The following is a 16,653-nucleotide window of genomic DNA, read 5'->3' on the forward strand; positions in this document are numbered from 1 at the left end:
CTGGCGTTGTCTTCTGGGGGTGTCCTCTGGGGGTCTGTGCTCTGGGGGTGTCCTCTGGGGGTGTGCTCCAGCAGCCTGTTTTTATCAGCGCCTTACGTGATCCTGATGCATAGGAAGGATTGAAAACCCTGCTGTGAATGGGTGACGATTGCGTGTTTTCTCCTATAAGCTCTTAGCTAATAAACAGAGATAAGCAGAATCTTAAAATTTTGAAGTAGTTAGGTTTTTGAGATGAAGGATGTGTAAGGTATACTAAAGATGACTTAAAAAGGGGGAACATTCTCCATTATGCCAAGAGAGGAGTGACTTCTAGCTGTGAAGCAGTAGGTAACAGTTTTTGAGCCCTTATTTTGAGAAGCTTGATTTTAGGGACTTAAAAAAAAATTTTTTTTAATGTTATGTATTTTTTGAGGGGGGGTGGGGCAGAGCGTGAGTGGGGGAGGGGCAGAGAGAGAGGGAGACCCAGAATCCAAAGCAGGCTCCAGGCTCTGAGCTGTCAGCACAGAGCCTGATGCAGGGCTCGAACTCACAAGACGTGAGATCATGACCTGAGCCGAAGTCAGGCTTAACTCTCTGAACCACCCAGGCGCCCCTGCACTTTTAAATTTTGAGACATATAGTGTTTTTCTTCTTTTCTTTCTGTGGGTTGTATGCCGCAGGCCCACTGGTCCTTGGGCGGAGCATATCCAGGTGTCTCTCCTATTTTAAACTTCCTTCCTCAGCTTTCAGAAGTTTTCAGCCACTAGATGGCAGATTCTTTCAACAATTATTAGATTGAAGAACGTTCTTAATAAACCATTTATAATTCTTCTTGGAAATAATTTGTAGTGTCACACTGAGCTCTCCCCGTTCATCAGGGTCACATGTGGTGTGATGCTTAGGGACACTCATTCTGTCCCCCGCTCCCTTTCCTTGGATGGCCTTGACCATCCCCATATTACTGCCCCTCATTCGCTCTGGTCGCCGCCTTTCCTTCTGCTCATTTAATTCACCTCTTCTTGTGTTTTCAGCTCCATCCGTCACAGTTTATTTTTGTTGTCTGATACCTATGTTCCTGCTCAGAGTTTTAGACTCTTAGCATGTCAGAGCTGGGCAAGAGGGTCATCTGTCATTTGGTTCAGCTCCTTCGTTTCTCAGGTTGGGGAGCTCAAGCCTGGGGAGGTTAAGCCAAGGACAAGGACTGTGTCTTATTTATCTTTGTTCCTTGCAGGGCGTCGCACATCCTGCACAGACAGATGTGTCTTGAGTGAAACAATTGTGGTAAATGCTGCGAAGAATGCAGATCCAGTCTCCGTGCCCAAGTGGCTCCGAGTCTGCTAATGGAGGCATGATTTCAGTACCTGTTCTAGGAGAGAAGGTGGAAGGTGCTGCGTGCTCAGGACAAATGACTCTGTAGTGTTCAGGACCCCTTTGAACTTTCTCTCCCTGTCCCGCTTCCCTTTTATAGGCTAGAAGCACACACTGCATTTACTGTTCTCTAAACCCCGTTTCACAAACCAGACTCTGCTTTTCGACATCAGATTCCCAGGACTTAGCATGTTCTTTACCTGATCCGTTTATTTGGGAAGTTGTTTAAAAGTTAAACTTTTCGCTCTGAAGCCTTCCTTGGCTGCTTTTTCCATACACTTTTCTGTTCTTTGGGCTGTCTTTGAGCCTACCTCGAGGGCCTGGGAGAGGTCCTGTGTGTGGCAGTGGTTGTGTTGACTTGTCATTTTGCCCTGGCGCGGGCCCTGCTCATTTTCATTCCCGAGTGTCGCTGTATCTCCAAGGGCATCTGAGGAAAGCAAGGTGGGGACCGAAAGCGCACCCCTAAGAGCCACACCAAGCTCCATGCTGGTGAACTGGGAGATGATGTAACACTACGAATGGATTCCAAGGAGAATTATAAATGGTTCATTACGAAGCTTCTTCAGTTGCTTGCCATATTCTGCATTGCTTGGCACGCAGTTTGCATTTAGTAAATATTGACGGGATTTCTTTACATCACATAGTTTCTTTGTTGCAGAGATACTGGAATCTGATGCCTGATTCCTAGACCTATGATTTTCCTATTTTCCACAACATTTTGAGGTTGAAGATTATTGGGAAGGTCAGTCTCTCTCTCTCCTTTTTGTCAAGGGGAAGTACGGTTTTAATTCCCACACATCATGTGCTTTAGTGTAGAGAACTTAATTTGCACTATAGAAAATCTGTTTTGGTTTACATATATATATATATTTTTTAATGTTTTTATTTATTTTTGATACAGAGAGAGACAGAGCATGAGAGGGGGAGGGGCAGAGAGAGAAGGAGACACAGAACCAGAAGCAGGCTCCAGGCTCTGAGCTAGCTGTCAGCACAGAGCCTGATGCGGGGCTCGAACCCACGAACGTGAGATCTGACCTGAGCCGAAGCCGGATGCTTAACCGACTGAGCCACCCAGGCGCCCCTTATATTTTTATAGAAAAATTTTAGAACGATTACTTCAAAATATGATTCTTAAAGTAAGAACTTAAGAGCCAAATACCGTGTGTATTTAAGGGAGTCTTCTGGGGGGAGGAATTTACCGGCACAGAACGTTAATGCTGTAAATTATTTTCTGCGGTATTGTCTGTGCGCAGGCTGCCTTTCTGCAAAATCTACCATTCTTTCCGCGGTAAATCACAGAATGCGTAAGCTATAACCGTTAAGGTATGGAAACCTCTAAATGCCACGAAGTAAATGAGATGCTGATTTTATTCTCAGTATTTGACTAGACTTGTGGGTGGGCGTTACGTGCCAAAGCCAGTTTACTGCATTTTCTTTCCTGGACTTCACTAACTGGCAAAATTGATGTCCCCCCCTCCGCACTGGGCAGTCCCCAGGATCTCTTGAACTGTTCCAGAGAGTTCTCTGGGTAAAGAATGGTGCTGCATCTGTTGGGCACTGTTCACCATCTCATCAAAAGTGATCCTTTACTGCGCTTAATGTTTTTCTGCGTCTTTCTGTCTCTTGGTGGTTCCTTGAGGGCTTTGGCGATCAGGGCAGAGGCACAAGGTACCGCTTCAGTCTGGGCCTGTGTGTTCTGAGCTGTCAGTTCCACTGTCCTCCTCAGACCCTTCTGATCGCAGGTTGCCTTGGAGATGTCATCACCAACCTTTTTTGGAGGCAGACTCAGGGAGCGATCTTGTGGGTCAGGGCAGACATGGCATTCACTTCCCCACTGGGGTACCTCAGGTGTACAACTTAGATCTCATTGGGATTGAATTAGGTGGTGTGGTGGAGGCTGCTGGTGTCTGATGAACCTGAATTCTGGGTGACTGAAGAGAGTCGCACCTTTGCCTCCTCCAAGCTGAGAGCCAAAAGCTATATGTGTGTGTGTATATATATATATATATATATATATACACACACATATATATTTTGTTGTTAATTTTTTTAACATTTATTTGTTTTTGAGAGAGAGAGACAGAGTATGAATGGGGGAGAGTCAGAGAGAGAAGGAGACACAGAATCAGAAGCAGGCTCCAGGCTCTGAGCTGTCAGCACAGGGCCTGACATGGGGCTCGAACCCATGAACTGTGAGATCATGACCTGAGCCGAAGTTGGCCGCCCAACCGACGGAGCCACCCAGACACCCTTATATATATTTTTTTCAACTGAAAATTAGAAATATCACTTCCATGACCTAGTAGTGCAGATTAAATAATAATAATCAATCCCTTGAGAAAAGAATTATACTGTTAATATAAATATGTATGATGTACACTGAGCAGAGGAAAATTATTTTAGTTATCAGGATCTGCTTTATCCTGGCCTTTTGGGATTTGTTGAATTCTCAGGTGTTTTCATGTTTATTATAATTATAGGTTGCTAATTTTTAAAGATATATTTTATGAAAAACATGTTTTCTGTTTGAAAAACACTGAGATTACATTCAGAAATACAAATATTTGGAATTACCTTTTTTGTTTCTATTTAGAGGATTTTTTTTTTTTTTTAAAGTAATCTCCATGCCCAATGTGGGGCTCGAATTCCCAACCCTGAGATCAAGGATCGTGTGCTCTACTTACTCAGCTAGCCAGGCACTCCCAGAGTTTTGTTTTTTGTTTTTGTTTTTAAACAAAATGAGTTCTGAAAAAATTTCATTGTGGAATATTTGAAACCTGTTCCTAGAGACAACAATATATTGACTTCCTTGCACCTGTCATTTAGTTTCAACAGTCAACTCGTGGTCACTCATGTTTCATAGCTACATCCCTGGTCCTTCCTTCATCTGGATTTTTTTTTTTTTTAAGTAAATCCTTAAGTTGACATGCCACTCTAAGGAGCCTTATGAAGTGTCGTTTTCATTTACCTTGTATTTTCTATGCATAAACTAAAGTTTTTTAAGTTTTGCTCTGTCTATGAACATGGTCTAGAAAAAGGTAAGGACTAATTTGTGTGATGAAGTACATCCTCTTTTTGACCAAATGGAGCCTGGTGACAGTATGTGTTTTGCTTTAAAGGTAGCTTGATAATTATTTTCTGTCATTTGGGACAGCGTTAGATGATGCGGGGAGAGTGTCATATGGATGAGAACCATGAAGCTCTGGCTTCTTTCTTCTGTTCCTATTCCACCTTATTGTCATTGGGAACAGTGAATTATTCACTGGTAGTTGTAGTGCTTCCTTTAATATATCTGAACTTAGCTTTTTTCTTTTCTTGACAGATGATTATAATGCCTGATATAGGTCTCGGCCAGATTTAGTGAATGTTGTAACTTTAAACATCATGACTGTTGGTGCTGACTCCAGTTAAAAATACTGTATTGCTTATTTGAAAGTTGCTAAGAAAGGAGATCTTAAAAGCTCTCATCACAAGAAGAGAAACGTATAACTGTGTTTGGGACGGATATTAACTAATTACGGGGATCATTTCACAATATATACAGATTTTGAATCCTTATGCGGTACACCTGAACTAATATAATGTTATGTATCATTTATATGTCAATAAAAACCTCATGATGGTTTGGTTTTCTATTAATGAGTTTGCTCTGTGTAGTGTCACAGTCTTTTAACTTCTCATAGGTGTGAGACTGTTTGCCCAGTTGGCAACTTGCCTCTAATTGCTCACGAAGTAGAGCGACTGGAGTAAAGAGAGCACAACGTGCGTCTTAACTACCGCACCGTCTTGTTTGAGTGTCGTTATTACTGTAGGGTTCTGTCCTCGCCATGGCACTTCGGCTGTCATGCCTCACGTCTGTAGTTATGCCCTGACTGCGCATAGCGTGCTGCTGTGGTTAATCTACGTATATCCGGGCATGGGGACGCACTGGACATTACGTTATTGGTGTTGATACGGCCCATGTCTTCAGTGTCGGGGGCCAGCCTTGAAACATTCTTACTCTTTCGTTAACATTCCCATCTGGATGTCAGGTGCTTGAGTGTTTAAACCTTACTCTGTATAAGTGACGGTGGAATTCTAGGTGAAAAACCAGCTGGTTTTCTTTTGGTTGTTTCTTCTAAAATATTTTACTTCTGATCATTTCTTGGCCTTTTCGCTAAGATCAAGTGTAAAATATTTTACTTCTGGGTTCAGTATATAGCGGTTTTACTTCAGTTTTCTTTGTGAAGGTGACTACTGCTGCTCTCCTTGTTCTGAAGTCCTCTTATTCATATGACAACTTACCAGTTCTTTTTGTTTTCTGTTTTCTAGACTTTTACTGGTTGGTGGATGCGAAACTGCTGAAGTGGGCATATCCAGAGCATCTAGCAATGGCCTGTCCGCCTGGAGAGTTCTTTCAGGATCGCCCTATTATAAGCAGGTTACTAATGGTGGAGACAGGGTCACTGCGGTAAGTATTCATTATGGCCCCTCACTCTGCTAATAGAGCTTAGACAGGAGAGGAGGAAATAACTTGTCTTGGATGAGGAAAGCGACTTCCTGTGAAATGTTGGTACTTCTTCTAAACATCGAATTTATCTAGAGCGTTTTGTGCTTAACTTGGTCTCATTTTTAGTAACGGCATTGGCATGTTAGAAAAACAACAGTCGTCCTGTCACTTGCATTTGCTTATTTAAACATTAACGTTTATTTAGCTTGTTTTCTGTGCTGGCAGCTGCTCTCAGTGCTGTTGTACATACTGGTTGACTTAATTCTCACCCACGTTTTGAGGTAGGTATTGTTACTAGCCTGTCTGTTGATGGCGAAAGTAACGTGTAGTTAAGTAATTACCCTGGGTCACCGAGCCAGCAAGTGACAGAATACAACAGAAGTCTCCCTGTTCAAGATCTTCACCCCACGGTACTTCCTAATATTTTTGTCTGTGCCCACCTGAGTGAGGAACCTGGCCATCCATTCATTTGTTGTACCGCGAAGTATTTTGGTATGCCGGAACAGTCAGTGTAGGCCAGGTTCTGCTGCGATAGTAAAAACAGTCACATAAATGGATGACGACTCCTGACATTTCTACATGTCACCAAATGACGGTCCATTCCTTATTTGCGGCAGAGCCTGCTGGTGGTGCCAGGATCCCCCTGGACGCTTGGTTCCAGGTGACAACTGAAGAATACGCGGAGGCTCCACTGTCTCTGTTTGTAGATGAGGGAAGAGAGGGCTGGACGGTGGGACTTCTTAAACCAGAGCTGACGTTACTGCTGCTCGCCGTGCATGAATTCTAACGAATATGACGGCCCTTCCTACCTTAAGGGACCTGGGAAATTGTTTTTCTGTGTGTCCAGAAAGCCAAGAAAAATTAGATATTAGTGAACAACTTATCTCCCATACTGGCCACCCTGCAGTGTTATATATCTTGTTATTATGTAGACTGTAGGAAATCACGCGCTTGATCAGAATCATGTACAGCGCTTTCTTTCCAGGGGACACGCAGCTATTTTTTCAAGTGAGAGAAGAAACCATGAAATTAAAGTAAAGCGCAGTATAAGGGAATGTGTCATGTTGTTTTTTCTTATAGTGAATGTATTTGTCTTATTAATTCTCTGTTAAAATACACTGATTTTAAAATAATTCCCTAAAACTATGAATGGTTAAATGTCTGATGTTAAAAAGGAACTAATGAAGAAGTACTTCTAAAAAGAAATCTTAAGCAATTATTGTAAGCTCCCATTTTTTTCTTTAGCTTTTAGTATATTCTGAACTATGTGATTGTGAACTGAACTCAACAAAGTAGGTTTTTGTTTTGTTTTGTTCTGCTTTTTTGTTTTTGTTTTTGTTTTTTTTGGTGAGAAGGAGGGTGAGTGAGCAAGGGAGAGGAAAGAGAGAAATCCCATGGCGGGGGAGAGAGAGAATCACGAAGCAGGGCTTGAACTCCTATCTGTGAGACAATGACCTGAGCTGAAGTAGGCTGCTTAACCGACTGAGCCACCCAGGCATCTCCTGTTTTTTTGTTGTTGTTTGTTTGTTTAATTGAGTTCAGCTTCGTGATTTATATGACACCAGACCTTATAACTGTTTGTGTTTCTGGCTGAGTTTATAATTGAGGACTGTGCTCTGTGCTTTTCCTTCCATGCGTTACCCTCTGCCTGTTCTAGTTCCTGCCTCTTCTCCTGCAGGGCCAGAAGGGTCCAGATGGAGGGTTAGTAGCCACACTTCACAGATAAGGAGCCTAAGATCCCATGATTAAAAAAACACAGGGAACGCAGGTGGGACGGGTCTTCTTGACTCCGTTGAGCCCCTCCCCCCAGCCCCCATATGACATTACACACCTCTCAGTGGCACTGTCAGATTTCTCTGTGCTGATTATCCCATAATTCAAAAGAGGTAAGAGTTGCTTATACCTATTAAACGTATTATTTCATTTTTGCAGGAAGTTGGTCCTGTGTCTCTCTTGATGTGATTCATACCCCGCTCGTAGTTTTCTGTGTGAGATATTCAGGGCAGATCTCAGAAAGAGTTTGAACAGCTTTGACTGTTGACTGTAAGTGTGATGTCTGCAGCATATTTTTTAAATGGTTTCATCAAAACCGTAATTTAAAAGATATGTATGTACACCTAGATAAAGCAAATGTGGCAAAGCATTAGTAGCTGGTGAACCCAAGCAGAAGGCGTACTGGTGTTTCTTTGTACCATCACTTCTGCTTTTCAGTAGCCAGGAAGTTTGTCAAAATTAAAGATTGAGGGGAGAAAAGGAACAAAATAGGCTCAGTGCGGAGGATGCAAGGGGAGGTGAGTGGGTGAACTGGAGGTCCATTGCAGTATAGGACAGTCGAGCGTGTTTGTGACGGAGTCATCTGGGACGTGCCAGTCACGGAGTGTGGTTGCGTGCTGTGAAACCTCTCGTCGCCTTGGCTTCCTGGAATTCTCTTGAGTTTTCCCCTTGCTCGTCACTGCAGCGTTGGAATCTGCTTTGCGGTGGCCCTTCCCTCTCCAGCCTGAAGCTTCGGTATTGCAGTCTCTTCAAAGAAGGTTGCCTGTGCACGGACAGGATAAGTGGGGAAACACGTGAGAGTGCAAATTGAGTGCTTGGCTGTATGATTAATTTCTTTGACTGCTGCAAGGGCATTTAATTACGTCAGTGGCTCTTAAATATGTCTTGCAGCTAACTGTCGGTCCTTCTACACCGTCCGCCGCTGCCTCCGAGTAATGTGAGTTTGGGGATTAGCTCCTTTTGTCAGGTGGTAGATATTGTCCTCCTCGAACTTGTTTGTTTAAGCTTGCTATTGTGTTCGGGTGGATATCGACTAAAAAATGCTGCTGACACATACATTCTCGTCTATCACAAGGCTGCAAGGTTGTAAAAGACCCTCTGCAAGCTTCAATATGCGCATTGACCGAAGTTTCAAATTTACGTGAGGTAGTTTTATTTGTTCATTTGTCCCACACCGCATCACTGTCGGGTGTTAGGGATAGAGAGGTAGCAGCTCTCCAGGGGTTTACTGTAGGGCGGGATATAGCCGTGTCCACACGTGGGGGCGATGTGCTCTAACGGAGAGCAGGCTTCAGTCTAGCGACTGGGAGAAAGGAAGGCGCCCAGACTCGGGACGCGGAGCCGCCTGGGATTGGGATCCTGGCTCCTCCCTTTACGTCCCTGTAGTCGGGCTTTTGCCACAACCAGCCCTCCATGTGAAGGCACTTGATAAGCCAGACAGTGATCCATCATAGTGTTAATTATTATTATGTTTGTATTTTTAATGTCAGTTTTAGAAAGTGTATCAAAAGGAACAAAACTAATTTTCATGTTATTACTACGGCTGCTTTTTTGGTAAAGGCTGTTGTGGAAAGAACACAGGTTGTGAGGAGCCCTGTTTCCCTGAGAAGTCCTATTTCCCTCAGAAGATAGAGGTAATCCGAGGAAGATGTCCGTGTGCTGCCGCCACCTGCCCGCGTCTGTACCTTGTCCGTCGTCATCACGGACAAATCGCCCTTGTCCTGGCTCGGCTGACCCATCTGTGTTCACAGATCTCACATGACTCATGGAAGGATATTTTTCCTACAACATGGATTTTGCTATCAGACTTACCAGCATACAACAGACTTTTATTTTTCCATCGTAAACACTATTTTTTGTTTGGCTTTGGGCGATTCAGACTCCTCTAAATCCTGCTACCAACCCCTTTAGTTCCCTTCCTTTAACATGCTCGAGAGCCATCTGTGCTTGCTTGCATTTTCTCTTTCTTTTCTCTCTTGCATTCAAATTCTGTTGCATGGGGATTTACTTCCATCATTTCACTGCCGTGATCTTATTGATGTTATCAGTGCCCTCCAGCATTTTACCCATGCATCAGTTTTATTGGTATTCTTTAATCTCAGCTAATTGCTTCTACAAAAATCAGTCTATTTTCCTTTTTTCCTTTCCACTTTCTTCCCTTTTTAAGTTGTGTTATTGCTACTTTGACAAAACACATAATATTTGCACATCAGTTTCCACCTTCATCCTCACCTTTCTTTAGTGTCTTGGATGTCCATTTATGTTTCAGAGTGCTGTCACTTCTTGTGTTGAAATGTTCCTAGGGTTCTATTGGCTGGAGGAAGCTATCTTCTAGTAGATGTGTGTGTGTGGGGGGGGGGGAGTGTTTTAAGATTTATTTTTAAGTCATCTCTACGCCCAACATGGGGCTCAAACTCAGCCTGAGATCCAGAGTTGCATGCGCTACTGACTGAGCCAACTAGGCGCCCCTCCTCTGGAAGATGTTTTAAGAAGGGCTCATGGGGAAAGAGTTCTGTAAGTTCTTGTATGTTCAAAATTGTTTTCTAGTAGCCGGAGGTTTTAAGGAAAACATGTCTGGATATAAAATCCTTAGTTTGCCCTTTCTTTCATTGAGCTTAAAAAAAAAACACAAACCTACTACTCCATTATTGCTTTGCTTTGTATGTGGAATTTGAAAATTCTCACTTAAGTCAAATTATTTTCCTTACAAAAGGAATCATACAAATAACATACAAATGTTATTTGGCTATTGTGCTTGGGGCCTTGAGGATTTTTGTTATCTGTGAAATTTAATAGCTTTCCTAGGCTATTTCTTGGAGTTGATTTTTCTGGGTTAATTTTCTTAGGGCCCCCACCCCCACCCCCCACCGTTGGCTCTTTCAGGGTGTAGATTCAGATTTTCTTCCGTTTCTGGCATAAATTCTTGGATTATAATTTAGACTATGGTTTTGGATTGATCCCTTTGCTACCTTCCCTCATGTGTCCTTCCTGGGCCCTGCAGTACTTTTACAATCTGCTTTTGCTCAGCACCAGGCCTTGTAGGAGGTGTCATGGGGACCTGGGGGTTGGCAGGGACAGTGGAGATGACACCCTGGGATTTGGTGATTTTTGTCTTCTTACTGACAGTTATTTTGAAGTTTGTGTTCTCTTCTGTCTTCAAGTTAAGCTGAGGGCATGATTTTCATATAGATTTATTCTCTGACCATCCCCCCCCACCCTCTGGCTTTTTTTTTCTTCAAGTAAGCTCTACGCCCAGCGTCGGGCTTTGGTTTATGACCGTGTTCTACTGACTGAGCCAGCCAGGCACCTCATACTTTTCCCTTTTTGTTCTTTTTCGCTGGAGGGATTATTGGGAGACATGGAGCTCGGCCATCCCTAATGGCTTTAGCTGCTTGGAAGTTCTGATAGGACAGTTTTTAACCTGAACAAAACAGTACTCTTCTTTGCCTTTTTCTCTCAAGGTAAAATTCATAAAACATAAAATCAACCATAACCATTTTAAAGTGTAGAATTCACTTGCATTTAGTAGATGCACCGTGTTTGCAGCGATCACAACTATCTAGTTCCAGCTCGTTCTCCTCACCCCAAAGGGAAACCTCATTCCCATTAAGCTGTCCCTCTCTAGCTTCCTCCCCCTGGCTTCTGGCGATCTCTAGTCTGCTTTCTGTTTCTTTGGACTGACTTACCCTGTTTCATATAAATGGAACCGTATAATACGTGGCTTTTTGTTTCTGGCTTCCTTCATTAGAATAATGATTTCAAGGTTCATCCAAGCTGTGGCATCTATCAGAGCCTCATTCCTTGGATGACTGAACAGTATTCTGTCGTGTGGGTATGCTACATTTTGTTCCTTCTTTAGTTCATGGTCGTTTGAGTTGTTTCTACTTCTTGGCTATTGTGAACAGTGTTGCTGTGAACATTTGTGTGTAAGTATTTTATGCAATACCTGTTTTCAATTCTTTGGGGTATATACTTAGGATGGAAGGGATGGGCCAAATGGTCATTCTATGTTAAACTTTTTGAGGAACCATCAAACTTTTCCACAACAGCGGTAACCTTTTACACCCCCCCCTCCAACCAGTGTATTAAGTTCTCTTTCTCTTCAGCAGTACTTGTTTTAAATTTCTTAAAGTATACCTTTCTTCCCCTCTTGCTTGTGTAAGTGCATCTCTCAAGTCTAAAGAGAATCTTGTGTCATATTATTTCAAATACTGGTTTCTATTTCGTTTTCATTTTGCAGATGAAGAAACATATGAAAGATCAAATGACTTGTCCTCTGCCATGTACTTGGTTCTAATTTACTAGATTGCCTCTGTTGATCTGTTACCATCTTAGTGCATGATAACATTGTTTTACTTTTTCTCCCTGAATTTCTAAATGTTGATTTTTTTTCTGGCATTTTTGAAGTGTAGGATTAATTCCTTAATGAAGGAAATTTCTGTTGGAAATGTTGACTTTTCCATAAAGATGTTAGGATAAAATGAAAACTTAGGGATCCCTCATGTGAGAAGAGCTTCAGTGAGTCTAGTGTGCACAGAGTGTGGTAGACTTGTTATGTGCGTTTTTGAGAAGTGTCTGATTATGGTTATATATTCTAAGATTGACCACTTGGATTATTTGTTTCAAATAAAAATGGACTCTCACCAAGATCTCTGACACCTATTGATGATTTTCTGAACTATTTCTTAAAACACTAGATTTCCTGTAGTTTTCATTTCATGGTAAAAGGATTTATACAGCGAGAAAGCATTTTTCTTCATATGGTATGCATTTATTTTGTAGGTACCCAAGACCCTGGGATTGTTAAGGATGTTAAGTGCCAAGCTTTATAGTCGCCCAGGACAAGAACAGGTAACTCACAAGCTTAATTAACCTTGTGCTTCTCAGATGTTTTCACCAGGGTGCCTTTACAGCACAATGGAATCTAGAATGTTCTAGATCTTCATCTGGATGCGCTCTTAATTGTACACTATGCGGGCAGATACATAAGTAAAATTCTAGGAGCTGTTCACTGAGGGTTTGTGTGTCTTACTGTATGTCATTCTCTCAATAACAAAGATTAAAAAAAAAAGGTAAAGAATGAACTTAGCCCTCTAGAGTTTGGGAATGGAAGCCAGAGAAATCTCCTGGAGCCATTATATATCTGAAGTTTTATTTTATCTTACTTGCAGCTTTTGTATCTTTGTCCATAATATATCCTTTTTGGTTTGTTTTAAAATAAAAAAAAAATCTGAGATTATTGAAACTCCAAGAAAAAAAACAAGCCACGTTGATTCTGGGCTTCGAGAACCATTTTATACTGTTTTCCAAGAGATGCAGGGATCCTGGGCAAGGGTGTGTGTCCATTTCATCCTGTTGTAAGTGCCGTGTAGGACCTGCCTCGGAGGGAGATGGTCACTTCCCTCTTTCTGTCTTGTGCTCACAAGAGTCTTGGCCTATTTGGACACATCGGGTCATATCTTCCTTGTTTTGGGGGATATGAACATTTTTCTGTTTCTTCCATTTCTTTACTTTATAAGAAAATACAGAAATCGTAAGACATCAGATGAGCATTCTGTTGCCTCATTTGTATTTAATATATTTGGAATTTGAGTTCTAGTTCTTCTTCTGCCATTGATGTCAACTAAATCACGCATTCTGGATTGTTTTGGCGTTCTCTCTGTAGAAGTGAGCAGTTCCACTGCTGTTGATGTCTGGAAAGTCACTTTCCTGTTGAATCCCCATATGGTGGCACTGTGTTCCAGTTAGCACTCTCTTCAGGCATTTCATGGAGTTTGTTTTCATTTTGCAGATGAAGAAACATATGAAAGATCAAATGACTTGTTCTCTCCCATGTACTTGGTTCTAATTTACTGGATTGCCTGTTGATCTGTTACCATTTTAGTGCACGAGATCATTGTTTTACTTTTTCTCCCTGCGTCCTCTCTGCATTCTCTTTAATACTATCTAAACAACTATCTCTAGCAGATCTTAACTCACTTTTTAAATTCTGTTGACTATAATAAAACAATAGTATGTCATTTCAGTGTTGATTCATTTTTTTTCTCAGTCGGTCAGCACTCCCGTTGAGCCCAGACATAACGTTAGAGCTGAGAGTGAATTGATGAATAAAATGCATTGCGCTTCCTCAAGGAGCTCTCAGTGTAGTGGGGGAGACCGTCAGAGAAGCAGTTGGGAAATAATACAGTGTTACACGTTTTTATAACCCCTTCTACGACGTAATGTGACGAGCCACTGAGGTGCACAAAGAGGGAGCCTTTCATTCTGGAGGGGACACTTGACTTGGAAGTCAGAGTTCCTCACGCAGGGAGAGGAACACTGGACACGTCCAGCCTGGTAGCAGCACGTGCAAAGTCCTGGAGGTGTCAGAGGGCGGTGCTGGAGTGTTCCAGTTTGCTGGGCTATCGACACTTGCTTTTTGTGTTCTATGTTTACTTTACTTGGACCAATATCGTTGTCATATGTTTACAATAAGAATTATTTGGGGATTGCTATTCATGCGTCTCCTTTATGTTATATCCTGTAGTTAGTGGATACTGTGTTTATTAGTTGATTGGGGATATTAATAGGCAAATGTAATTCTGTTCAATCAGTATAGAAGGACTTTAAAAAAAAAAAAACTTTCTTACCATCCGGAAACTCCCATTGTGTGTTACCTTGACCCTGCGCTGGCAGTTCTCTTGTGTGGAACTCCAAGGCTCTGTGACTGAGCCCACGGGAGAAGCCCTTCTATTTTGATATTTCTTAATGGCACATTGTACCAGAGTCCTTAACTGTGTGGACTTTTTAAAAAGACTTTATGAAATTATTATTCTAAAATTAATGCCTTCAGTAAATATCTGAATGTTATGTGTTATCTTATTTGTACCTATGGTTCCTAGCCCAGAAATAATTATGGGGCATAGATTTTTCTTTCTTCTTTTTTCTTTTTTCTTTTTGTGTGCTGTAATTGTAGAGCTGAAAGGCTGCATGTAGGTATCTAATAATTCCCTGTTCTTGTGAATGCTTTCTAGCTTACAGGCACTTTCACATGATCTTACAGAAAGAACTTAGAGTAAAAAGTAGCAACACTGATTGAGCAGTATTAGAAAAAATGAACTTAAAACAGTTAAGACCATGATTGCCCCTTTGCAGGCACTTGATAAATGAGTGACAGGTGCTGTTCGATCAGTCAGTTTTTATATATTCATAATCCTAAAGCTAATAATTAGTAGTCTATGGGTGCTTTTTAAATTGTTCTCCAGGACACCTGAAGCTGACATGATTCCAAATAACCACCTACTGGTTGTCTGGCATACAGTATGACCTTTCAAAGAGTATGTTAATAATAGAAGTTATCTTTGTTCTTTTATAAGGAACGTTGTCTTGGAAAATTGGCTTTTTCTTTCCTCCGTACACTTGCAGTGTCTCCACGTGCTCAGTAGCCCCAGGTTTGTTAACCTAGTGTTTGAGGACTATTTATTTATTTATTTACGGGGGGGGGGGGGCCGGTCAGACTTCGAAACCACCGTGGGCAAAAATCTCTACTAAATTTCTTAAGGGCAGGCAGGATTTATGTCTTGCTTGCTGCTAGCTTCCCATAGTGTAAAACGGTGCCTGGCATATAATATGTATTATTGAATATATTTAATCAAGAAATAATTGTTGAATGTTGGAAGAGCAGTGCTTACGAATTCACCTTTAAGATTGTGTTGTTTTTCAGAACATTTTGAATATATGCACTAAAGTTTAGTACTTTAATTTTTTCTTTAAAATTAAAAAAAATCTTTTATTTATTTTTGAGAGAGAGAGAGAGAGAGAGACAGAGCGCGGGCAGGGGAGGGGAGGGGCAGAGAAAGAGGGAGACACAGAATTCACAGCAGGCTCCAGGCTCTGAGCGGTCAGCACAGATCCCGATGTGGGGCTCGAACTCGTGAACTGCGGAACATGATCCAAGTGTAAGTTGGACTCTTAACCGACTGAGCCATCCAGGCGCCCCTTAGTTTTCATATAGCGTGTACATTTTTGAAAGGTGTAACAAAATAGGAAATCACTCATTTTTAATTGTTCTGTGTAGATGATATGCAGTTGAAGAAAGTTAATTTAAACTAATTTCAGTACAAAGATCTGATATTTAACATTTAAATGAACTTCTCTCTTAGAAAGGACAGTTAAAGGCTTTATTGCAGTGTTTGAGAGCAGACATAATTCCTATTCTATTCCTGCCAGTAGTCGAGGCTTTAATTAGTGTTTTTAATTAACAAAAGATCAAATGGACGTTGGAGCTAGTGGTTTAATAACTGAGAAAGAGAGGTGAAAGTTAAAATCCTGTCCGTATTGTTAATTTCAGTAGTATTAGTATCATATTGCTACACAAGAGATTCAGTGAAGTAACAGGAAAGTATCTTTTGAAAAGCTTTGGGCAGAGATTTGATACAAAGAGGTAAACAGAGTTGATAATCTGGTCATTAAAAGGGTTATAGATGAATTTGTGGTGGAAGAAGACTATGTAAATGATCTTTGTCAACAAACTTCGTTTGTTTCATGTTGTAACTTATTAGGTAATTATGTAGCTAGACTGCCTTTCAGTAGCTACTCATGGAACAGAGTAGGCTGAAGCAGTGATATTCATCATTTTCTTTCTTGTTTTCTTTTCTTCACCTTCATCGGGGTATAGTTATAAGTGTACAATGCGGTGATTGGACCTACATATCTGTAAATGAAGGTTTTCCCTCTTGAGTTAACACATCCGTTGCCTCACATACTTACCTTTTTATTGTATGTGTAAGAACCACTCAAGTCCTCCTCTCTTAGCAAGTTTCAGTTACGTAGTACAGTGTCACCAAGTGTAGCCATCATGTTATACATTAGACATGCAGACCTTTTTCATCTTGTAACTGAAAGTTTCTTCCCTTTTACCAACCTCTCCCCCAGTCTCTGGTAGGTAACTAGTTTTCTACTATCTGTTTACAGGGGTTTGATTTTTTTTTTTTTTTAAGATTCTTCATATAAGTGATGTGCAGTATTTGTCATTCTGTGTTTGACATATTTCACTTAGCATAATG

At 41.3% G+C, this 16,653-nt stretch overlaps 1 protein-coding gene across 4 annotated transcripts in view; it reads left to right on the forward strand.

The window, feature by feature from the left end:
- NBAS (neuroblastoma amplified sequence) overlaps positions 1 to 16,653 on the forward strand; it is a 315,339-nt gene that overhangs the window by 36,760 nt on the left and 261,926 nt on the right. For 3 of the 4 annotated variants that reach the window (XM_029938273.1, XM_029938274.1, XM_029938276.1), the window contains exons 10-11: positions 5,659 to 5,797; positions 12,392 to 12,460. In XM_029938273.1, coding sequence (XP_029794133.1) covers positions 5,659 to 5,797; positions 12,392 to 12,460 — 208 coding nt within the window. The remainder of the gene's footprint in view (positions 1 to 5,658; positions 5,798 to 12,391; positions 12,461 to 16,653) is intronic. The other variant, XM_029938275.1, reaches the window with a different exon arrangement.

Source organism: Suricata suricatta, chromosome 4 (genome assembly GCF_006229205.1).
Source record: "Suricata suricatta isolate VVHF042 chromosome 4, meerkat_22Aug2017_6uvM2_HiC, whole genome shotgun sequence".
Lineage (NCBI taxonomy): Eukaryota > Metazoa > Chordata > Mammalia > Carnivora > Herpestidae > Suricata > Suricata suricatta.